This window comes from Haliaeetus albicilla, chromosome 19 (genome assembly GCF_947461875.1).
Source record: "Haliaeetus albicilla chromosome 19, bHalAlb1.1, whole genome shotgun sequence".
Lineage (NCBI taxonomy): Eukaryota > Metazoa > Chordata > Aves > Accipitriformes > Accipitridae > Haliaeetus > Haliaeetus albicilla.
Genome location: NC_091501.1, coordinates 8,593,139 through 8,617,134, shown reverse-complemented (window position 1 = coordinate 8,617,134; position 23,996 = coordinate 8,593,139). Strand labels below are relative to the sequence as shown.

General features: G+C 46.1%; 1 protein-coding gene across 3 annotated transcripts in view; it reads left to right on the top strand.

Moving 5' to 3' along the window:
• Window positions 1-23,996, top strand: part of DENND2A (DENN domain containing 2A) — a 61,746-nt gene that overhangs the window by 1,609 nt on the left and 36,141 nt on the right. For all 3 annotated transcript variants that reach the window (XM_069807532.1, XM_069807530.1, XM_069807531.1), the window contains exon 2: window positions 23,447-23,545. In XM_069807532.1, the coding sequence (XP_069663633.1) occupies window positions 23,475-23,545 (71 nt within the window). In that variant the 5' untranslated portion in view covers window positions 23,447-23,474. The remainder of the gene's footprint in view (window positions 1-23,446; window positions 23,546-23,996) is intronic.

The following is a 23,996-nucleotide window of genomic DNA, read 5'->3' as shown; positions in this document are numbered from 1 at the left end:
GTTTTCTCTGTTGGCTGCCACCTTACTGACCACTCATTCTTGGTGTGTGGTAGCAAAGTCCAATAAAGTGTACTGGCTCCATTTCTGAACCATCAGAAAGGGAGTCATTACTGCATCCTGCCAGAGGAAAGGAATGTGTTTCCTTGACCCTTGTGTTGTATTCTGAATTGTTGTCATCACGGTAGTGTTTGCGGGGTTTGGTAGTTGTTGGTTTATGGGCTTTGTTTGTTTGTTTGTTTGTTTTTAAATAATCCAAACAGTGTTTCAGCATGTGAGAATGGGTACCTACCATGTTGGGACAGACTTGGAAACAACTGAAAATGTTAAGTATGGAAATGAGAGGAAAGCCACAAGATTTCCCAGGGTAATACACCGCCTCTTTGAGAAACGGAAGAGAAAGCACTGAAAACAAAGGGCGCTGAAGCGACCCGGGATGTAAAAAGCAGGCTAAAGATTTATGGCTCAGCTGGGACCTCTCTTTGCGTGTGGGTGAAAAGGTTGTACGCTGAAGCCTGGGTTGGCCTTTGGCATGTCCCTGTCTTGACAGTCCTTGCAGAAGTTGCTCCCTGTTCATCAGCTCAGATCCCCAAGCACAATACTTCTTGTAGACCGCAAGTGCATGTGCAGTGTCCCAAAGTGCTGCTTTCGGTAGCGTACCCAGCTTGCTGCCTTGGGAAATCTTTTAGGACATTTTGTCTGCAGAGACAACCACGTGATGGTTTCTGTTCTCCAAAAACAAGAAGGCCATTTAGATCCTTTGTCAAGTGCTTACAATATGCTTGTCTTTCTCCCATGCCTGGTGTATTTATGTGTTAGAAATGTTCATTTTGACAAGGAGATGATAAATAAAGACCACATAAGCTGCAAGGCTGTGGTTTTCAGAGATGATCTTAATCTAGCAGGAGCGTTTCCACTGAGTTATTCTTGATATCAGCCATAATAACCAATTCATATGGACAGGAGTTAAAAACTCTGTTTTGCTGGGTGCTCTGGGGGCACAGAAGCAAATGCAGTTCTTGCCCCAAGTTTAAGAAATTTGCCAGTGAGATCTTTGTGCAACAGAGCCCGATGCTTAAACATGGAGAGATGCTGGGCATTTCAGAAGTGCCTGGTAAGTGTCGTGTTCTTTTGGATCCCCCTGAATGCATCATCCAAGGCAGCTGGTTCTCTCTTTCTTTTGTAGCACCTGACATTTATTTCCTGACTGGAACTGTGCTGAAGCTGCTCCTTCCTAAGTGGAGGCCAGACTAAGGGGAGAAAAGGCTCTGTAGTGCACCATTAAGCCCATGAGAGTGGAGAAGAACCTCTCTTAAGCTCTTGTTGAAGCTGGTTAGTTGTGATGATCAGCTCTCTTAGGCATCCAGAACTGGGGTATAAGCTCTTTAGGGAAGCATTTTTTAGCGGAAGGATTTAAGTACTAGTGATACGTCTGATATGTCTGTTGGCAGGATCCCAAGAGCTGGCTGGAAGAGGCCTCTACTATGAAGGAAATGCTGAAATAGGACTTTTAATGAACTTGCATAGCAGTCCCTTAAGGACTGAGAAGACTCTCCACAGGGAAGAAGGGAGTGGGATGTAGCTACAAAGAAATTCCTTGTTGCATTCAAGTTCTGACAGTAAATGAGTGAGCCGAGTTTCGCCTAGATACAGCTCAAATAACGTTGTATCTGAGGGGTACCAAGCTGCAAGCACCATTTTACCCAGACAAGGCTGGAGAAGAGAGTGTTTTCTTGATTGTAGCTCTGAAGTGCAATGGAAAGGACAATAGCATGCTTACCTTGCTTATGGGATCTTTCTCCGTTTTTTACCTCTAAGCGGCTTTACCAACTACTAGAAAGGAAAGCAAAGGCTGAAATGTGTGAATATGCATGCCATTTGGTGGTGGTTTCAGCCCAGGTTTTAGTGAAGACCACTTTTGTTCTCAGTGTCCGTGCTCAGCTTTGTGTACACCATATGATTGAACTGCAGGCTCCTAGCTTCATGAAGGCTGTGCTTTTTGAAGGCTTCCGCAGAGGCCTTGGGTGATCTTGAAGTTGGGTGCCTAAGACAAAGAAGCTAGAGTCCCTGGAGCTGCTGACTCTCTACAACCTGGGTTTTCAACCGAGGGCCATGTGCTCTGCGAGGGCCAGGTGGAAGCCTGGCACAGAACAGGCTGAGGGCCAGTTCAAGGTCTCTGTTGTCAGTATAGCACTAAAAGGCATCATCACTGTCTTACATAAGTAAATACTTAAGGTCTTGTAGCCCAGTCCTATTCAAGATCTGTCCCAACCTTTACGTGGTTTGCCACCTAATTGGGTCAAAGTGCTCTGTGTCTGTAGACATAGGACTGATGAGGCGAAAGTCATAAGGCCCCAGTCCCATTCCTGATTGGAGCAATGGATACTTGCCCGCTGCTCATGTGAGTCTTCACCAGTTCATGTCTTTTAACGAGCCAGGAGCTCGGTGCAAACTCACAGCATAGACCTGCGCACTGAAACACCTTTGGGGCTCTGCCATCATGATGGTCCTGTCCCTTCTGTGGCAAGATGGCTCTGAACCATATAATGTGGTTCCATCCCATTACCGTTGCAGTTGCCAACAGAGGTTGTGCTCTTGGGATAATCCTGGTGTGATGGCCAGGGTAATCCTATGCTGAAACCCCCTGGGTTTGTACTGCTCTGAGGTAAATATGTTGCCTAAACATTCAGTGATCAAATGTGGGGTGCTGCATGTGTGCGACAAAGACCCCCAAAAGGGGGCTCATGAGAAATCTTCCTTGCAACAAGTTTGAAACGCTAGGACTCCTTTCCTTAATGCAGATAACATATTGAGAGCCTTATTTCTGTCTTTTTTCAAATAGTACTGTCCCACAGTAAAGCTGAGGGGAAGTCAAGCATAATTGGAAAGATAGAAACTAGAGAGAGTAATGTCCTGGTGGAATGAATGCTGTGAGTACTGGTATAATCTTCATTCTTTATTTCAGTGCTTCTTCCCCTACCCAGGTTAGGGAAACCAGCTGCAGCTGGCATACTGTTAGTTCAAGGGAGTTAGCAGGGCAGATTCAATAGTTACAGTGGTGATTAAAGGTCAGTTTTTACTAATTAAACTTGTTACAAGTTAGTACATCTCTGAGGCTGTCTTGTACATTTTGGGCGAGGTCAGCACCCCATTGCTGGGACAATGCCAGCCAGGTTTGCTTGGGGTCCTCTTTTTTTTAAAAAAAAAAAAAAATTGGTCGTGTGAATGAGAATTTGGCTTGAATGTTACCTGTTATCTTTATGTGCTGTTACATGTGTCCTTTGCTGAACATGAGATACATCTGTGTTCGGAATCTGACAAGCAACTCGTGGGCGGTTGGGGTAAAGCCTTGGGTTGCTCACTGGGAGCAGGGGGGCCAGGAGAGGAGGTGGTTGCCCTGTGGCCAGGCTGCTGTGTTCAGCCCGGGCAGGAGTTGCTGGTCATCAGTTCCCCTGCGCTGCAGCCAAAGCTCTCGCTCAGCCCTGTGCTCCTGGGCTGGGAACTGGCAGTGTTTATGCAATGAAAGAGAGCAGAAGATGGCTTTTCCCGAGCACTGCCTTTGCCCATACATGTGCTGGCCCAGAGCCAGGATGGAAACTCTGTCCTCATGAGCAGAGAGGGGGAGATGGGAGGGGCGAGAGACGGAGAGGGGCCCAGAAGCAGAGGGAGTTAAAATAAAAACACCAACCCACACAGAGGAAAACCTCTAACAGATGGGCCTGGCTATCCCCTGGGTTCTTCACGCAGTTGCCTTCACGTGCAGCACTGACGAGGTCTCATCTAGGAGTATGGGTATGGGGCATGGATGATTTTGAGATGCGTGATGGAAGATCAGAGTAAAAGGCAAAAGGAAGGAAGCTAGACGGGTAAGTTAGTTGTTGTTCGGCTCTATCTGTCATGCCTGAAGTAGGTTTTGTGAGTTGCTACTAGTGCTGTGCCACTAATAAGGCAGATGCTGCTGCATGAGCTGTTGGAGGGGTGTTACTTTGTTTTCAACTGTGGCATCCTTTAACTGTGGCAAGTCTCCTCTCCTCTGTGAAATAGTATTGCTAATGCTGATAGAGGTTTGTTTCACTGGTCTTGTTCCTTCTAGCACACATATAGCAGAGAGCTATCGATCTGGATTGAGACTAGTGTAAAGATAGGTTCTGCAATTAGATGCTGGCAGCTGCATTTTCCTATGCCCAGCTCCTCATTAGGCATCACGGTAAGTAATCAGATTTGCTGAACAGTTCAGCACATGGGGTGCTGACCTTGCTTGGAAGGGTCTTGCCTTGGTTAGATATCTGTGCAGGAGGCTGTGCCTGGCAGAAAATCTGGTCTAAAGGAAGCAGTCAGAAAAGTTTGGCTCTGAGCTTGTTTGAAAATCTGGCCCAGATACTTCAAATGTCGAGAGCTGATGATGGTTAGGGGCAGCTCGAAGAGTACGAAAGAGTTCTGGGTGGGATCCTGCCAGGCACTGAGACTCCTGATCCTGCAGATCCCCGAGAGCAGATGGCTCCTGACCAAGTTCAGGCACGTAAGTTATGTTTCCAGAAACTTACTGGGGACTCTGGCAATCCACCAGAGAGACTGTTCCAGGGGGCAAGGACTTACTGCTCTTTGTAACCAGAATAATTTTAAATGGCTAGATGCTCTGTGTTTTAATTAAATTTCCCTTTGGGAATAAAAGTGGTGAAGTGTTTCTGTGATCCTGCTACACTTAATTATTCTGTACAGTGCCCCCAGTTTGGCAAATCATTTAAGCAGACGTGTAGGTCTAAGCACATGCTTAAATCCAGAGCACTTTGGCTCCCAGTGCAGTACCTCATTCCTGCTCAGGGAAGTTTGGACTGGACTTCATGCAATCTAATTGAAGATAGTGGGCTTTAAGCATAGGCTTAAAATTAAACACCTGCTTAGGTGTTTTCCTCATCACAAGTGGTCTCTCACACACCCAGTTGTATTCTGTAGAATCATTTTACATTAGCGATATCCTTGAACATTGCTTTCCTCTTAATATCCTGCGAGACTTCTTGCCAAGTGCTTGCTGACAAGCTGTGTTACTGTGAGCAGTTCAGGTGAGATGCTGTCACAGCCCTGGTATTTTGCTAGCATTGTGAATAGGCATGCATATGTGAATGATTAAATCAACTCATCAGGGTGTCATCTGGAGAGGAACAAATGCTGAGCTTGCTTTGCAGGCGGGGGGGAGGATGAGATCCCCCTCTGTATTTTTTTGCTGAAAGCTTTTTCCCTCTGCAGATGTGCAGCTGCTGTAGTTCTTTGCCAAAAGCCGGCCGTGACTTTCAGAGCTGAGGAACGTGCACACATCTGTTTGCAGAGGAGAGCAGTGAAGGGGCTCTGGTCCCCTGTCCTAGGGGATTATGATCTCGTGATAGATAGTGCTGGCTGTCATGGAGGGAAATGGCAAATTTCACAGGGCACTGTGAAGGCCCTGCATAAATATGAGTTTGCTTGCCAGTGTCAGCCAAACTCCACCTTGCTAAATTAAAAAGGAAAGAGCTTCCAGAAACTTTTCAGACTATTGGAGCTTTTTCTTTAAAAATGTTAAGACCCCACACCCCCACCCCTGAAGATGGGTATATTATCCACATACAAAAACACACAGTGTTTCAGCTGCAGTGTGATGTGAATATAGGCTTCACATTTTCTTTTAGGTAAGAGTTGAGTCTTGGGTGATTCAGACCTCAGAGTGGCATAGTAGCAAAAGGAAATAAATGCCTCTTACTAAAATCGAGATGGGTGTCTTCTCCAGCGCATGTAGCACTTCAGAAATCAACAATGGGGCCAAAACCAGACCCTGAGGCATCCTCCACAGTCTACTGAAGTCCATGGGAGCTTTTCTGCGAATTCAGTGAGCTTGGGATCATGCTGTAATTGAGAACCTGTTTTTCCCTGCCTTGGCATGCTAGGCTGTATGTGTGGTAATCTGTAGTCAAATTCTGCAAGAGAATTTCTTACTGAAAAGAGATGTATAAGGTATTGAGCTTTTTCCAGATGATGTAAGAAACCCTGATCTAACTGGCTGCCATTTTTCAGCTTTGTCAAACTCTGAGAGAGGCCTGAGAGGTTTCCTACTGGGAAACCAATACATGGTAACTGGTTTTTGCATCAGATTTCTGTCTCTGTCCCCCAAGATTACTATGAGTGACTCCAAGTTGAAGTTTTGCCATGGTGTCACCTCTCGCAACAGACCTGTACTTGTGTTGGTGAAGGGTAGTGACGGCTATCACTACTTGGTCTGTGCTACAGCTTGCCCCATCAGTATCCTCTTGTTTGCACAGTAGGAAACTTTCCTTGTAGGATGATTTAGTGTACACAAATTCAGTGTGAAACCAAGGTTTCCCCTGTTACAGTCCTCCACTAGTCAGAGAAAGACACTTTTGGGTGTGTTTCAAGGAAAAATAGGATCGCCTCTAAAAGGCACAAATTTTTGAACTCACATTCTGACCTGTAATATATTGCTTCATGTCCCACTTGCTTAATGTTTGCTTTTGTGGGGTAAAATTATTTTTCTGATCCAAAGGAATCTGGAAACATTATCAGAAACAGAGGACTTGCCCTGTCAGAGCAGTGAAGGACTTCAACTCTGACCAGCAATCACTGCAAGAATAAAAATTCTAGCTTTTCTGTGCTTCAGACCAAACTATTCACATACGCCAATCCCAGTCCCTCTGCTCCTTCATGCTCAAGGCAGCCTTCCATTAGATTTTTATTATTATTACTGTTAGTAGAATAGAATAGACTATTTCAGTTGGAAGGGACCTACAACGATCATCTAGTCCCACTGCCTGACAAATTCAGGGCTGACCAAAAGTTAAAGCATGTTGTTAAGGGCATTGTCCAAATGCCTCTTAAACACTGACAGGCTTGGGGCATCGACCACCTCCAGTGTTTGACCACCCTCTCGGTAAGGAAATGCTTCCTAATGTCAAATCTGAACCTCCTTTGGTGCAGCTTTGAACCATTCCCACGCATCCTGGCACTGGATCTCAGGGAGAAAAGATCAGCACCTCCCTCTCTGCTTCCCCCCCTAGGAAGCTGCAGAGAGCAATGAGGTCATCCCTCAGCCTCCTTTTCGCCAAACTAGACAAGCCCAAATGACAATGTGCCTTCCAGCCCTTTCACCAGCTTTGTTGCCCTCCTCTGGGCACATTCATCAGTAGTGTTTTATTTTTACTTCAGGCTCCTGGTAAAGATCTGCTTTTTGAAAAATCAAACCTGACCTTGCATTACATTGATTTTTCTTCCTTTCTACTGTTGAGTAAAAAGAAATTTTCAAAAAAGCCTGGAAACAGGTAGTCACCAGCCCATTCTTTTTTGCTGAAGGACTTAAGAAGTTCAGCCATCTCGCTGTCTCTGTTGCACACGTAACTTTTTTCTTTTTTTTTTAAATTGTGAACATTATTTTGCAATAGACAAGATTTTTGTGTGACTTGCCATTAAATCCTTGAATGCGGAATTAAGCAGAAAATTGTATAATGCAACTTTTCATAAGCAGTTGTTTCACAGAGTCAGCATAACTTGGCGAAACACTGATGAAACACAATGAGATGTATGTGGGTGAGATCACCAGAAAAACAAGGTGGTGTCAACTGTCATTGCTGCATTAACTTTAGCTGAGCAATGACCTGGAAGTGAGGTTCAGGGCTTTTTGGTGCTTTGGAGGAAAATTCTGTGGTATTTCTTTTTCAGTTTTGTGGTTGAATAAAAAAATGATGTAAATAACTACTTGGAGAAAGGTGACAGGGTAGCCCCATCTCTTCCCTTTCCTCCTTTTTTTCCCTTCCCCCAAAAAATGTGGTGGGAAGGAGGGGAAGCCTAAACAAAGTGTTTCAGCTCCTTGTGAAGGCAAGGTACACACAGAGACACACACATGCTGGGTAATGTCGTTTCACAATAAAGAACCTGACTCTTGTAAGCTTCCTTCAGATTACATCAAACATTTTCTTGCAAGTTTCTCTCTCTGTTGGGGTTGGTTGGGGGTTTTTTGGCATACTGAATTTAGATCAAACTTGGCAAAGATTATTTCAGTTGATCAGAAACGGTAAGTAATTTACCTATCCAGCAACACTCAAACCTGTTTGTGTTTTATGCAAATTGAATTGCTGAGACCATGCAGCTGTATTTCAGGTATGTGAGTGCCTCTTGCCCAGATAAGTTAGTTTCTAGACCCTTTGTGATCAGGTAAGAGAAACAGGCACTTTTACAGCACAGTTCAGAGTTTGTGAGATGCTTACCTCGGGGGGAGAGAGTACTTCTAGAGCAAAAATTACCTTGAGAGTATCAAAGAGGCTAAAAGAGTAGCTCACGTGGACATCAAGAGTTAGCTTAGAAGGATCGGCCCATTGTTCCAGTTTAGTTCCTGCATAAAAAATTATGTTAATCTGAGGTATCTGGGAGCATATTTGCCATATAAACTGCTTGCTCTTATCTCAGTGTACAATATTTTCAAAAGTCAGTCTCTCCAAACATGGGACCCGAGGCAGGACTGATTTCTTATTCATCATCGTTTTTACCTGTCATCAAAATCAGATTCCTGTGAAGAAAGTCTAAAGAAAAGTGATTTCTTCGTTTTATATGATAACTGTATTTACAAACACTATACATCTCTAATATTCTTTTTTTTGCTTAGGAAGGCGTATAAGCAAAGATAACTTCTTGCTAACCTATTTCTAGAGCCAAAATTTCTCCTCTGTCTTACTTTTTGTTAGGAATGCAGTGGACCCACTTGGAGAAGTGGATGACAGATTTTTATTAAGTAAATGCTATCCAGTCTGAATGTTTGAGTTGCTACATGTGGAAGAGATGGGAAGAAGAATGCCTACTTGAATGCCAAACATTTTTCTTACCAGCCAAAAAGTAAATCAAGTATAGCATTACATAAGCTCTTCTTGCACCTCTTCTAATAGGAGAAAGGGAATTTCCCCTAAAAGATCGAGTTTAGGTTTAGTTTGCCAGTAATGTCTGTAGACATTCTCTTTTCAATAAAGGAAATCTAGTTGTTATCAAAAGATCCATTGTGTTCAGCCATGGATCATTGAAGCAACGTAGTGCAGCTTCTGCCTTTGCATAAAGAAGGTGGTTCTGGTGAGGAATATCTAACTGGCCTGTTCACAGGCTATCTAATCTAGAGAACATGTGCATTTATTAAAATCACCACCTTCTGTGGGGAGAAAAGCATTTAGGGACAGCCTCTTTCCTGAGCCAGACCTTTAGAGCTGAGTGTGTAATACAGGTATTTTTGGCGCAGGGGGGGTGGGAACTTCACAGAGGAACCTGCATATCATCAGGGTGTTGTACCAGGTAGGTCACCGGTCTCCTAGTGCTGGTCATCTACTGTGGGAAACCTCATTTCTCACCCTGCAGGAAAACTTTGTATCTTTTTAACATGGCACGAGAACCTGTAAGACTTGTCCCCTCCGGAGGGGTTTTATGGACTTGAGCTGAGGGACACTGCTTGGGTTTCTGTAGGTAGACCTGTGTTGGTGAGGAGCAGAAATGAGGTGAATGTGGAGGGTTTGGTGGGTGAAATGCAAACCACACCATAATCACTAGACTCAAATCAATACCTTCAGTACAGCTAGGATTTTGCCTTGCATTGCACTGGAAACAAGATGTTTATGAGCATTTAAGATGAAAGGGGATGATGTTTATTAAATAGTTCTGGGGACAGAGCCTTCCACAAAGGGTTTGACTCCAGAAGACTCCTACTTGGATAGTTCTAGGTCCTGTAAAATGTGCCCTTGTGAAATGCATTCAGTGCTGGCTGCTTTGTAGTAATGAGTTTTTCCTGTGCACAATAAACAGTACCGGGGCCCAGTCCAGGACAACATTCAAACATCTTGGGTGGAGTATGCCCTTGTGGTTACCCTGGAATACAAAACTTGGATGCATGTTCTCTGGGTTGGAAGCTTCTGTAAGAATAGCTCTGCTTCGGTTGCGAGATAAGGGCTTGATGGGGGAGAATTGTACATGGGTGCTCTGTTTCTGCTCTGTTACAAAACAGTTTCATGTATATGAAAGTAAACAATGGAAATTTAAGTTCTCTAGAGTATGTATTGCCATTAGCACATCCCTTGGAAGAGAGTAGTGAACAATACGTGCTTGTTTGATAACTCTCCAGTGTCTAGGTTTTCTGCCATGAGAAACCCAAAGCAAAGAGAAAACCCAAATCTCCCATATAAATGCTTTCAGTATTTCTCAGTTTTGTTTTGGTTTTTTTTGTTTGTTTTTTTTTTTTTTAAATTTAGTTATGAAATAACTTTAAGCTTTTCAAAAAATTGTACCCTGATCCCTCTGAAAGTGGAATGAATTTGGGAAGAAAATATTTTCTTTTTCTAATAGTGAGAATTTACAGCACTTGTTAGTATTTGCCAAGGCAGCCTTGCTGGTAGATTCATGGCCTCCCTAATAGCTTCCACTGAACTGTTGAAGTTTGTTAGGCACTATGGAATTACTAGGGACAGAAGACTGTGGAAATGTGTTAGGGATAGCACAATTGTGTATCTTGTTTTAGCAGCCATTTTCTAGTGCTTGCTTGCTGGTCAGTTGGAGAAAGGTAAAAAATATCTCTTGGGGCAGAAAAGGCGCCTAATAATAATGTTTTGAAAGGGATTTTTTTTGCAGTTTTGGGGGAGGGGAGGTTGGCTTGTTTTCCACACAGAAAATGAGAGTGAATTCTCTCTTTTACAGTAATTAATGACGGGTTATCATAGGATAATCCAGGTTGGAAGGGATTGCAGGAGGTCTCTGCTCCAGCCTCCTGCTCAAAGAGGTTCAGGTTTGAGCTCAGACCAGGTTGCTCAGGGCTTTGTCTGGTTGGGTCTTGAAAACCACCAGTAATGGAGACAGCAGGGCTGTTCCAGAGCTGTATTAACCTCGTGGTGAAAAAAATTTTTCCTTATATCAAGTCTCTACGTTGTTTCCACTTGTTCCCATTGTCTCTCATCCAGCCAAGAGAGAAGCAGCCAAGGAATTTGCTTCAGGTCACACACTGTGCTACACCAATGATTTTGTTTTTATGAGAAGTAAGATGTTTTAAAAGTCATGACAGAATGTGGAAACCTGAGTCTCGTTTCTGAAAGGGACTGGGGTGCGTGGGTGGCAGTCCAGATCCAACCTGGACATGCTTAGGTGCAGAGCATCACTGGGTCAGTCTGTCCATCTTCCGAGGCGCCAGGACATGAGGAAGCTCTTTAGACCATGTCTGGATTAATCAGTTCTTCTGGAAGTGCTTTTTTCAGGACTGTGACCCATTATCTCCCATGTCAGCTAGTTTTGCCAGCTCTGTGGAGCTGGATCTGGCACCTGGTAAGTGCCAGAGTTTGCAAGCTATGTAGGTGCATGAAGATGCAGAAAGATATTCTCTTAATTTTCCCAGCAATACCTAGACTACGTCTCCTGTTGCAATCGATAAAAAAAGAATGCGTGCTTACAATTATTTGAAAATGTTAGCCGCTTTTACAATGTTTGTTTAAAAAAAAAAATCTGACCCTCAGTGGGTTTTGAAAATGGGTCTTAAACTGCAAAGTCGTGTAGTCGCTTCTGAAAATTTTACCTTTCTCTATTTATTTTGTTTATTTATTTCCCCAGGGCTTTTCTGCCACAAAGGTGGCAGAAGAATGTGCCAGCAAGCCATCGTGGTGTCTTATCAGCATTTTTGCCTGATGCTACCAGAAGAGGAGATCTTTTTTCCCTCCCGTTATACAGTTTTCTTTTATGGTCAGAAGCTGTAGCAAAGCCCATGGGGGAGAATGTACGGGTGGTTATATGCAATAGATTTGCTCCTTACTCTCTACCCTTGTCTGGTGGCTCAGGGAGCCAAAGAGCAAAGGGTCCTTCCTCAAGCCATTTTGTGCTCAGGTTGCTAAATGCCAGGTTAGTGACGGGGCACGGGCAGACAAGCAACATGGTGATGTGAGTTGATTTTCTGTTTGTGTTGCTTTCTTGTCCAGGGGTGCCAGTGTCAGCGCAGGGGGAAACCCTTGTGTTTCCCCAGGCCATTGCCGAGCCTCTTCCATGGTTCCTGCACTCGGAATCACCCTAGGAGGGAGAGGCTATCGAACCGCATGTGAGAGTGAAAGGGGTGGAGGAGGAAGAGCGATTTTTCCTAGGATTTGGGGGTTTTGGTGAGGGGTTTTTTCCCCACTTTTATTGGCCGGGAGTGCAATGACCGCTTAACCACATGGACGGGGCTCGCTCCCTCCCCCACGCTTCCTCTCCCTGGCAGAGCACAGGCTCTCAGATTTCCTCCCAGCGCGGGCGGATGGCGGCTCTCAGCTACATTCCTCTTAGTACAAAAGAAAAGGAAAAACTGCTCTCCACACGGGCAGATGGCCGACTGTTTCCTGGCAGCTCCGCTCCAATGTCCTTTTTCCTATTGTCCTGACAAACACACGCACACATGCACGCACACACCCACAGAGAGCAGCTTTCCTCCTGGAAAAATAAATAAATGCAAGCCCTCTTTGCAGAGGTTTTTCTTCTTTGGAGCTGTGCAAGTTTCCCCCTCGTGATGGGTAAATCTTTGGCGGCTCACGTGCTGCCTGGCCCTGCTCTCTGCTGAGGAAGGTTGAAGGAGGGGATGGTGTGCTGCTCTGTGGTTGAAAGATTTCGATAAGGAGTAAGATCTGCGATAAGCAGATTCTGCATTTGTGATGGCCGAGATATGTGGGAGAGTGAGGGTGGGAGGAAAGAGGAGGTTGAGCAAGGCAGGGGGAAGCAGGGTCTCCAGAACCAAACAGCAATCTACAGGTGACTTTTTGCTTGAGCTCAGAAGGTGGTGCTTAATAGAGACAGACTGTAGCGGCAGCTCAGGAAGGTCTCCTGGAGCATGCAGCTACCAGGGTTCTACAGATGGTGCCCCAAGGTTGTAGTGATGGACACTTCAGGAAGCTGTGTGCTAAATCCTCATCAGGAGGGGCAAGAGTCAGCATCCTGCAGGGTGAAGGCCACCAAAGAAGAGATTTGCTGAGGCTCCGTTTGTCTTCCCCAGTGATAACTTATTTTGGAAGAAGTTGAGGTTCTTTGTTTTAATGCTCTCATTTCCTTTCTGAATGTGAGACAATTTGTCTTCCTGCCAGGAAACTCTTTGCAGAGTTGCTCCTTGAAGGGACCTTTTTGGGTCCCGTTTGTGCTAGAATAGCAGAGGTTATCTGACCACATCGAAAATGAATTCCAGTATGGCTCATGAGCTGAACACTATATTTTAGTGGCAGGTTGTTTCCTATGCTGTCAAATGTTTGGGTTTCTTATAAGCATAATAATAACCCTGAATTCTTTCCAATTCTTTTTACACTAGAAGTGATTTACTGTTGTAGTAGGACTGGTATATTTGTAACACAGCATTTCTATCAGAGGAGAGAAAGTATCTACACCAACTAGCTACACTGGTAGAAATGCGTATTTGCCAATGTAGTTTCGTCTTTGTTGGGGACTGAAGCCAGTTCCACTGCATCTGCTAGGAATCCTGTCTTGGTGTGGCTGATAGACGGTTCTGCAGGCAAATGTGTGCTTGTGTAAATCTGGTCCATATTTCTTTTGTTTTATTCCATATTGACTACAGTTGTCTTGTATGTGGGTAGTTTCAAAGCCAAAGAAAACAGGTATGAAACCCCGGCTCCACTGATGTCATCAGCAAGCTCGTGTTCGCTTCAGTAACACAGGATTCACCGCTAATGTCTTCTTCAGCCTTGGCTTAAAGGAACTGAATTTTCATTTATTAGGCTGCAAAGCGTAAGTAAATATTATCCCACTTTGAAAGGGACTGAGCAACCCCACTGTGTGCACACATGCGCTAATGAAAGATCTAAAACACAAGGAGATGATCTAGTATTGCCAAGAACAGTCACAGAAGAGCTGTCCTCTACTCCTGCCTTCACTTCCCAGGGTCTTTGTTCCTCCATCTGGAATTACATTTTTTTAAATCTTTTGTTCATGACTTCCTTGTAGAAAGCTTAGCCTGAAACACGTCATTCCACTAAAGATTGTAATTAGACTTCATTTTAGCAGCCAGATTGGGAAATACTGAATCTCTTACTTCCCTTTGAATTTTTTCTTAATATTTGTTAACCTACCTGCAGGACTGAAGACTTATCATGTCTCTAAGCAGTAATACAAACCATATTTGGCACCAGAAAGAAAAACAGTATTTACCTTCTATACATGCAGGATTTAGCTGTGCTTGTGAGCAGTGAATTAGAAAAAGAGCATTGCTGTTTTGTTTGATATGGTCATGTAACATCCCACCGCTAACCCTGGAAATGCTGTGTTTTCCAGCTGAGGGTGTGGTTGCCTGAAGGAAACTGGAGGGATGTTGGATACCCTTTGAGTTGTTGAACGTTTTTTCTGTTTGTTATGTGTTTAGAGGGAGGAACAAAGGGAAAATAAGACAATGGGAAATGTGGGACAAGCTTAATAACAGTGGGTGCAACGAGCCCCACCTTTAACAGAAGACAATTCACATTGTGAGACCCTGGTTTTGATTTCTGTCTTCAGGTCAATTTTTTTTCAGTCTGCAGTTTTCCATGCTGAGCATTGCCTCTGGCTGAATTACTTTTGAAAGCCTTCAGCCAAAATGTTTCAGCTGTTTCAAAGAGTGAAGCTAGGGGATAAAAATGTGCTGTTTCCCCTGTGTTAGAAAGTACATCAGGTTTTTCTTTTGCTAAGACTAATCTTACATTTTGAAACAGAAGTGTTAAATGCTGTTTGGACCAGGAATTTGTCCTTTGCCACTTCTGTGTCATCTCTACCTTAACTTCTCCAAGGCTCTGTGGGAAGAAAATTTCATCTGGCACGTGGTCGGCAGAGGTTTTTATTTTTGGTAGCCACAATCTTAAGTAGTTACCTTGTTCCCGAATGTGCCCTCCTTACAGCTCCCTGTGCCAGGCAGGTGATGCTGGTGCTATCCCTGTGGAGCTTGACTACAACCTTCAGCAATGGGTGGTGGAGGGAAGTAATGGACAGGAGGTGAGAGTAGTTTCTCAAAGGTCCAGCTGCTTTACTACAGAAGAGGGATGGCCTAAGGATGCAACTGAGACCCAGGGTGACCCACCAATATTGCCCACAGCAGGTCCTGCTGGATCCCCTCTTCTTGTTGCTGAGGGTTAGCTTCTTTCCAAGCAGAGCCTTGTTGCCAGCCCAGTCCTAACACTGGTCCTATAATAAAGCCCCAACCTGGGAGTCATATGAGGATGGCTACATGCCATCTGCAGTTCAGAGCCAAAGGCTGGCCACCTAACTGGTGGTACAGAATACTTTTCTGGGGTTTGGTAGGACCTCTTTGTAAATCTCTGCCCAGGAACAATGGACTAGACTACCAGGAGTTTGTTTCTCCTGTGGCATTGATTATCCTGCTGGCACCGTAGCAGAAAAGAAGCAGAAACAGCTTAATTTACTAGTATCCAGAAGAGGCAAAGCCTGGACTAGGAAGGAAGAAAGAAAGGAAAAGATCCTCAGTCCTAGTCCAGGTCAATGATTTGGTCAAAGGTGCAGTCATTCTGCTTCTAAAGAAATAACTGCTATACTGTGCATGCTGGGTGTGCAATGAGGGAGAGGTGTGGGATCCACTTAGGATGTTGACAGTGGAAATGCACGTATGGAGTCCATTGTTTTCAATGCAGACTATCCACATAGGGCAAGTTGTCTCAGATAAGCACTGTGGATATGCAGAAGCTGTATCCAGGATTTCAGGATGTTTGGTAGCCAGGAGAGAGCTGTAGTGGATAACACCCGGGGAAATATGCAAGCTCCTCAAGTTCTGCCCTCTAAGGGTGGGCAGAAAGGAGGTGCTCAAGCCAATCTGGTGTCAGGTGGCTTTGTTTTGGTGATACCAGGCCTGGGGGCAGGTAAAAAAAACAAACTGGAAACTGTAGGGAAGCAGTTTTTAAGGTAGCAGATTGAGTGGTGGAGGCTTCCTGAGGCTGGAAGTGTGGAGGGGAGGCTGCTTCTGCTAGAGCAGGGAGGTAGGACGGCAGTGGGCAATGAAAACTAAGGCAGGGCTAAGGGCTGGGATGATCTGGGAGAGCCTGTAGTTTGGGCAGGGAGGGGGAAGTAAGCGGAGGAAGACTCTGCAGCTACAAGCCATCATAGAAAGTCCTTAGGGTGGAAGAAAGGTATTTGGACAAGCTATGGGTAGAGAAGGACTGGCTAAGCAATTATTTGAGGGGACACGTCTGGAAAGAGAGGAATACAGGGAAGTGGTGATGGGGGGGCAGGGAGAGCCTGGCTGGGACAGCTGATAGTGAGTGTGAAATTAGCGGTGGGTGAAGAAACTGGGACTTGAATCGCAACCTTGGAGAGCTAAACCTAGGCTATCTGGGCAAGGGGAGACCTGAGAAGCATGGACTGGTATTGAGTAGGTGAGGAAGATGGTATGTAACAAGGATCTGGTGTGAGGACGTGAGAGGACAGAGGTGGGGGCAGATCAGAGAACTTTTTTGCAAGATGGGATCAAACTTAAAACTGTCAGGCTTGACTGGGCGGTCACAGTCATCCCTTTGGTGCGTCTGTGATCTCCTTCAGTGCAACAGAGGGGACCTGCTCTACAGGTAAATCTGGGTAATGTAGCAAGTGAAATGGGTGTCTGCAGGGGTTCCTTGCTTAATTTGGCAGGTAATGAAGGAGAAATGGCTAGGAACCTCCTCATCTGCCCTTCCCAGAGCTCGCTGCCATGTCGGACAAACCCTGAAAGCGGAGGTTTTGCCAGCTGCAGCCAGCTGTGCGTTCCCTGGCCTGGGTGCCAGACGTGGGGCTGGCCCTGTGGCTGCTTGTGCAGGCAGCGGGGGTTGCACTTGTAACAGTCTGAAAAATCAAGTCTTGCTCGCCCCTGTACTAAGAGCAAATTGTAGTTTTGCCTGTAGTCTGTGCAACCCAGTTTGCCATTTCTATGGTTATACAGTGAGCAGCAAATGTCCTTGAAGGGAAGCAGTGAGGAGAAAGCAAACTATTCAGTGACTCTTTCCCAGCAATATGATTTCATCCCTTCCCTGTGCTTCAGTGCTCATCAGGTGTTCCATGACAGGTGACTGATGTCACTATCTGAGCAGAAAACTTTTTGCTTTTCCCCCCTTTTATTTCTTTGCTGTTTTGGTGAGTTGAACTAGCTAGCTTGCTAGCCCTTGCTAGCTCAGAAAGGACTTTACAAGCACTGGAGCTGATACAAAGGAAGCAGGAGCAAGAAGGGAGGAAAGAGTAGGCACACCCTTAGTCAATGGCAACTATTAGATCTGATCAGGCATGTCCTTTACCAAGGACAGGGATGAGACCGCATTGCTGGCAGTCAAGGCAGGAGCAGGGGCCCAGGGAGAGGGAGAAGCAGAGCAGTCCTTTAACCATAGTAATCCTTTAAATCAGGTTAGTGACATGTAAGTGGGCAGAGTTTGTTCTGTGGACTTAGAGAGGGAGAAGGTCAGTAGAACGAATTCTATCATAAAATTAAAGACATATCATAACACACAACACAGCTTTTCTGCACACGGGCTGGATGCCGACACTGTGAGTTTCTGCATTCCTTGCGTTGCAGCTTTGTTCCTCTGACACAGGGTGCATGCATGAAGAGAGAGGTTGTGGTATGTCAATTCCACTTGGGGTTTTTGAAAATAGTTTGTTCTGACACATGGGATTCTCCTGACCCCTGTGTAAGTCCTGTGGTATAAGATATGATAAATCAAAGGGAAAAGTTAGGACGAGTGGGGCAAGAGGGATAGGAGGCTGTGTGGGATCTGGTTCTAAAAGATATTGTAGGAGCATATCGCTTCCCAGTCATTGGTCCTTCATGGATATGTTTACATAAGTTTATCCTGCTTTTTTTTCTTTAATAAATGACTTGAGCCTGACTATCTACAATTAGGATCCCATTACGAGTGTGATTAACTGAACGATCCTGCTGTTAGTGTCTTCAGTCTCCATGGCCAGCAGGAGACTCGCATGGCCAGGACAATCGGTCCCTGCAAAGAGGTGACAGCTCCCCTTGCCCCAAACTAACTGTGCCCAGCACAGGACGGCAGACTAGCTGAGGTGAGAAGGCACCTCTGGAGATGGCCAAGTCCGGCCCCTTGCTCAGAGTGGGGTCACATATAGCAGTTTGCTCAAGACATTGTCCAGTTGGGTTTTGAGTATCTCTAAGGAGACAGCCTCCACAACCTCTATGGTGCTTGGTCACCCTCTCAGTAAAAAAGTTTTTTCTTGTGTGAAAGCTGAATTGTCCTTTCACTGGATGCCACGGAGAAGCCCTGCTGTTGCAGAGGTGGCCCATCCTCCCAGACCTTGGCCTACGCTCATCTGCAGGGCTGACTGGGAGAGGAAAGAAGTGGACTTCATGGAAGTCCTCTGAGGAGAAACTGTTGCTGCTGTCAGCTAGGGAAGGCTCATGGCACATGTTGCAGAGCTTTGCATCAAACACCCTGAGCTCAAGTTTCAGAAAACCCTTGCCTTGGTGCTGGGCACCTCGAATCAGTGCCTTCCCCACTGCAAACATCTGGTTTTGCTGAGGGAGCCTGCTCTTGGGTCCTGTTGCCCTTCTCGGCTCTAGCTGCGTCCCCGCTCGGCTGTTGTCCTCCCTGCTCTGCAGGGGCTCACCCCTGAGGTCACGCTGCTGCCAGGGACCTCGGGAAGGCAGCATACTCATACCCAGGCCCAGGGACACTGCCTGGTGCTGGGACTGTGCACAGGGGCCCATGCAGTGGCCTCTGGGTGTGTGGTTGTGCACAAGTGCACATCTTCATGGCTGCTTCTTCCCCCAAAGGGAAATGGGCTCGAAACAGAGCCAGGGCTGGGGGAGGGAGCCTTGAAGGCTTTAACTGTTGGCTTCCCCTTACTCATGATTTTCCTGTTAGTGTTTTGTCGTCTTGGCATCCTTCCTGTTCTTTATATATGTATGTTATATATTGTTGTCTCGTTGTTCCTGTCTGTATGTTGCATCCTTTGTTCTGTAAAGCACTGGAGCAGAGAGGTATTACTTGCAGGCTTTGTCTGGCTGCTCAGGGTTCCTTGTGAAAGTAACTGGAGAGACTGTTTCTGTGAGCACCAAGGAGAAGAAACGCAGTGTGTGTTTTCTCTTTGTGGAGGAGAGTTTGATCAGCTGCAGGTCGCTCCTGCTGCTGTGAAGCCTTACTGTTTATATGCACCAGTGGTGTGGCTAGTATCCAGTTACGGACTTGTATCCGATTTTTGTGCGAGGTGCAGAGCAAACAGAGCAAAGAAAATCTTGAGACATGGCCTCCAGCACGCGGCAATGATAATACCCATCCCTAAACCACAAGACCCTTTGAGGTATGCTTGATTTATTCCCCACAAACAAAATAGCAAAGAAGGGAGGCCTGGGAGGCTGGCTGCCATTGCTGCCTGACCTTATCGGAGGCAAGACTCCACGTGTGCAACCCGCGCGCTGGCTGTGTACGTTTCTTGTGATGTAGACTGCAAGGCATTTGGTGCTCCTCTGGCTTTTGTCGTCGTCTGGTGGCTGTACCAAGTACAGCGGGCAAAGCTGGTTTCTTGCTCTCCCTGAAAGAGTTTAGCTCATATTCCTCTGGAAGACTTCTTTGTCCTTTGGGAGTGGGAGCGTGCCTACTGTCAGCGCCTCTTTTTTATGCACTGGTTGCTTTGGAAACATCGCGTAGTATCTAGTGCCCTGAACCAGATGTGCGTACTCCAAAAGCGTTTTGATCGGAAGTGGGGAAGAGGGCATTGGGGAAGGGGGGACGGGAGGAAAACTTAAATTAGAAGAAAGCCAAACAGCTATTGCTGGAGACAGATGATTACAGCTCATTTCAAGGCTGTTTCCTGCATGCCAATGGTAGATCAGTAAACAAACGCCTCTTTGCGAACACAAAGCAGGCAGGAACTCTGTTTGGAAGAGAGAGGTCGGGGTAGGTCTCACTTTGCTTGGTAGCAGGAAGCCCCTATCACATGTCCCTGGGAATTGTGAGGCCGGGTGTGTGTGGGAGATACAACGAGAGGCTTCTGCTGGGAGACTTAACATCCTTCCCAGGGTCCGGCCAACAGGTTTGAGAGCTGCCTCCCCTCCCTCTTTCCTCCCACCTCCTCCCCTGTCCTTCCTTTCCCAGTTTAATTTTGAAACGATATCAGATGACTGCTTTGTTCCCCCAAACAATGGCAGGGATTACTGAATAAATTGCAGTGGCGAGGCTCTCCAAATGGGCCTCGGCATCTTCTCTCCCCTTTTATAGCCTTGCTGCTCCAGGATGTACATGCCAGAAGCAGCGGCCCTGGGCTCAGGTTGCCGCAGGGCTGTGCCTCCCATTGCCAGTAGAAAGTTCTTGTGTGGTTTTTAGAGAAAGCAACGACCGGTCAAGAAGTACCAGCTTGATGTATGTATGTCCTTCTTGGGTTGCCTGCTAACTGAACTCAGCTCTGCTTGTTTCTTCTAGGCAGTTGGTAGGGCCCTGGTGTCCTGGTTTTGACTGGGATAGAATCGCACATGAGGCAGGAAAGCAGAGCATTTTGGATAACACTTCTAAGCCTCTGGCAGTTCTCCCTTCGCCATCCCTACATGCAGAGTCTCTCGTGCTCTCTCTCCCCACTTCCCTCCCTCTTTCCCTCCTGTCCACACAGTCGCATCACCTCCCTTGTACCAGATCAGGTGCATGTTGAACCCCTTCCATGAGCTGCTTTGTCTAAAACTCTCAACGAGCTGTAGCAGGTCACAGAGGTGCTCCAAAGAGAGCCTGAGCCAGCACACAATCAGGGTAGTGTGTGGTCAATTGTAGCAGAGATGTGGGGAGACAGGAGGAATGGGAGTTCCCCCTGCCCTTTGCGGTGAACTGTCGTGTTAACTCTGGGTGCCTTGTGGAGCCAAAGCTCGGTAGAGAAGACCTAACTTTTATTTTCCTACTGGAGGCAATTTTCTATCACTGCCATCCCAGTTTTCTCTTGTCAGGCATTCGCAATGCCTGTGGGTCAGGCCTGCAAGTTGTTTCTGGTGACCTTATTAACAGAAGAGATGATCCCATCACCTTTGAAGTTCATTTGGGCTTGGGATTGGCCCCAAGCAAATTATCTGGCTGTTGGGCTGATTGGGAGGTACTTTATTATTTTCTGCTATTTTATTCCAGAGGTGACTCTCTTTTTCCCTCATGTCTTCCAGTGTGTTTGCAAAAATGTTTACTATTTTGGGCAGGACCAGCTAATGTGCTACAATAATCCCCTAGGTGATGCTGAGGACGCCCTATATACCCTGCTGCTGTGAAGGCACAGAACTCTGTGTATCTCCTAGGGATGACTTTACTCCCCTAAGTGGCATGTGTTGTCAATGGGTGTGTTGGTAGGTACCTGGTTGTTGTCACGTTGCAGCATCTGATGTGTTGCTGCTTTGGACGCTCCTGGCCCGCTCTTTAATCTGCCTACTGTGAGTGCATTGCTTTGGTTACTTCTGCCACGCGTGGTGGCTGGGGAGGACAGAAGTCCCTCTGGTCTTGGCTCCAAGTCATGCTGATCTGCTGATTGCAGTGGTGCTCCTTTCACAGGAGTCTCTTTTGCAGCACTCAGCAACTGCTTCGTGCCTTGCTTCTGCTCACCGAGGGCGATGGGGCCTGTCCCATCCACTATAGATGAAGAAATGAGTGCACCTCTTATTCTGTTTTATCTTCTTTTTGGCCTCTCCCACAGGAGAGGCACATGACCGTGCTGAGCACCAGCACACATTTGCTCATACCCAGATGTTCATTTTCAAGGCAGTGTTTTCTAGGGGGCTATTGGAAAAGGCTGAGATATGGAGTTTCCTGATGGGGAAATTGTGTGATTTTATCAGGACAGAGGAGCTCATCCCAAGCGAACATTCGGTGTGGCAGCAGAGCCACAGGGGTTGTGTGTATGCCGACTCCCATTGTTGTCACGTTTCCTACTGCTAAAGGCAGTGCCGAGGAGCTCCAGCCACTGACCCTGCTGTGCAAAGCACTAAATGAGTGATGAGTGAAGAGACCCCTGCTCTAAGGGTGTTGTAAGCCAAGTGTAGAGCAGCCTCTGTTGCAGCTTTGCAGGAATCTGCTTTGGCTGCCTGGGTGAGTCATTCTTTGGCCGGGGATGGGAGCGATCGTTAGTTTTTCATTATTCTCAATCCATAACAGTTAACGGATGGATGAATAGATTTTGTTCCTTGGGCTGGTGAATTTTCTTGACAGTGTTGCAAGGCTACTCTGTGTCTAGAAGTGAAGTGGGTGTTTGTTCCAGTTACTAACGAGGAAGAGAAGCCAAGGGGGTTTATTGTCTGGGGAAAGAGAGTCCGCTAATGGTTAGCAATGAGCTGCCCTGAGTGTGTACACATTGAGTTGACCCAAAGTTCACTCCTCGCCTCAGGAACGTTGCCAGTGTGGGATAAAGGGAGGGAGAGAAAACTGCGAACAAACAAGACTGATTTTTTTTTTTTTTTTTTTATTTTTTCCTCTCTCTGCCCAAAATACTTGAACAGTGGAGATGAGAGATCCTTTTGTTCTTTACTGTTTCTGGTGTGGTGGGTTTTATTTTTTTAACTACAAGAACCTACTGAATTTCCCAAGGCACTCTGTCTTGTTGCCAAATGGTAGGCATGGTGGGGCAGCATCTGGCAGACCAGCCAAGTGGACAGATTTGAGAGGCTTCAGATTTTGCAAGTATTGCCTACAAGATGGTGAGCCTGTTGTCATTGAAATGCTGCAGAGCAGGCAGACCACCCTGAGAAGTGAGGAGAGGTGGTGCTGCAGAGTAACAGACCGATTCTTTTATTTTTTATTTAACAAGCAGGAGTATTGTGGAGCAATAAAAAGAGGATGGAGTCTGTTGCATTGACCAGGTAGCAGAAGTACTCAGAAGAAGAGAGGGACAGTCACTCCATGAATGCTAGAAATCATGAGACAAACAGAATGACTCACTTTTGTGACTGATTTATCTTACCCCCAAGAGGAATTGTCCTCTGAAATCAGATCAGTAGCAGCCTAACATGGCCCACCAGAGAGAAGGAAACCAGTGGCTGTAGTGCAATGCCTCTTCAGCCTAAAATGTTTTCTGTCCCAAGCTGGGGATGTTGTGAGAGCATTGCATGCACAAGGGACCAGTTCAGTCATGTGGCCTTAACACAGGTTGTTCTAAAATTGTTTTTGTTTTAGTCTTCTGTGAGGGAAAAAATCTAAGTCCACTGAGATTTTTGCAACAATAAAAGCCTTCATAAAACATGCTCCTTATTCAAGTCAGGTTACAGCAGTTGATGCGGAGTCAAATAACATTTTTGCCGTCAAAACCTGTCAACTCCTCCCTGGGCTTCTGAGGGGTAATGCTATCACCTCTCTTCCCATTTTGCAGAGAAGGAAACTGACGCTGTGCTCAGAGAGCTGTCATGTCTTGCTTCTGCTCTTCTCTTGGATTTCAAGGAGAAATATGCATGTGTGTTTGTGTAGAAGGAAGAGAGAAGGATGCTGAGCACAGAGCAATGCCTCTTCCTTGTGTCTGTCTGCAGGTGACCTGCTGCCCTGCTGTGTGCTGACATGATGACAGCTAGCAAGGTGGCCGATGTGAGCAGCAAGTCTGAAAGCAGTGTCTGCAAGTCTGTTGAGAGGTGAGAGCTTTCCATGTTTCAGTGCCAGGTGCTTTGCTTGTGTTTGGTATCCCCAACCGAAAGAAAACCAAAGGAAGGAAACATTCTCTCTGCTCTGCAGTGTCCCTCTCTTTTCACACCTTAAAACACTCCCCTGCAGGTCTCCGGTGGTTTCATTACCATGTCAGGACTGTGATGTTGTGCGTTTTAGCATCCGGTCAGACTGATAATGTCCTAGATTCATAGTGCTAGAAGAGGTCTGCCCCAAGGTAAGACTGTGCTGATGATATCCCTGTCAATGGTTGCCCCGCCTGCACTTGAATTCTTCAACACTGGAGACTCCACAGGCTCCTCAGACAAGCCCTACTCTCCCCACCCATTGCAGGTTTTTCCCAGTGTCCAACTTTGGTTTTCACTGTGCAGTCAACCACCAATGGAACTGCCATGCCCTGCTCCTTGGGAAAGGCCGCAG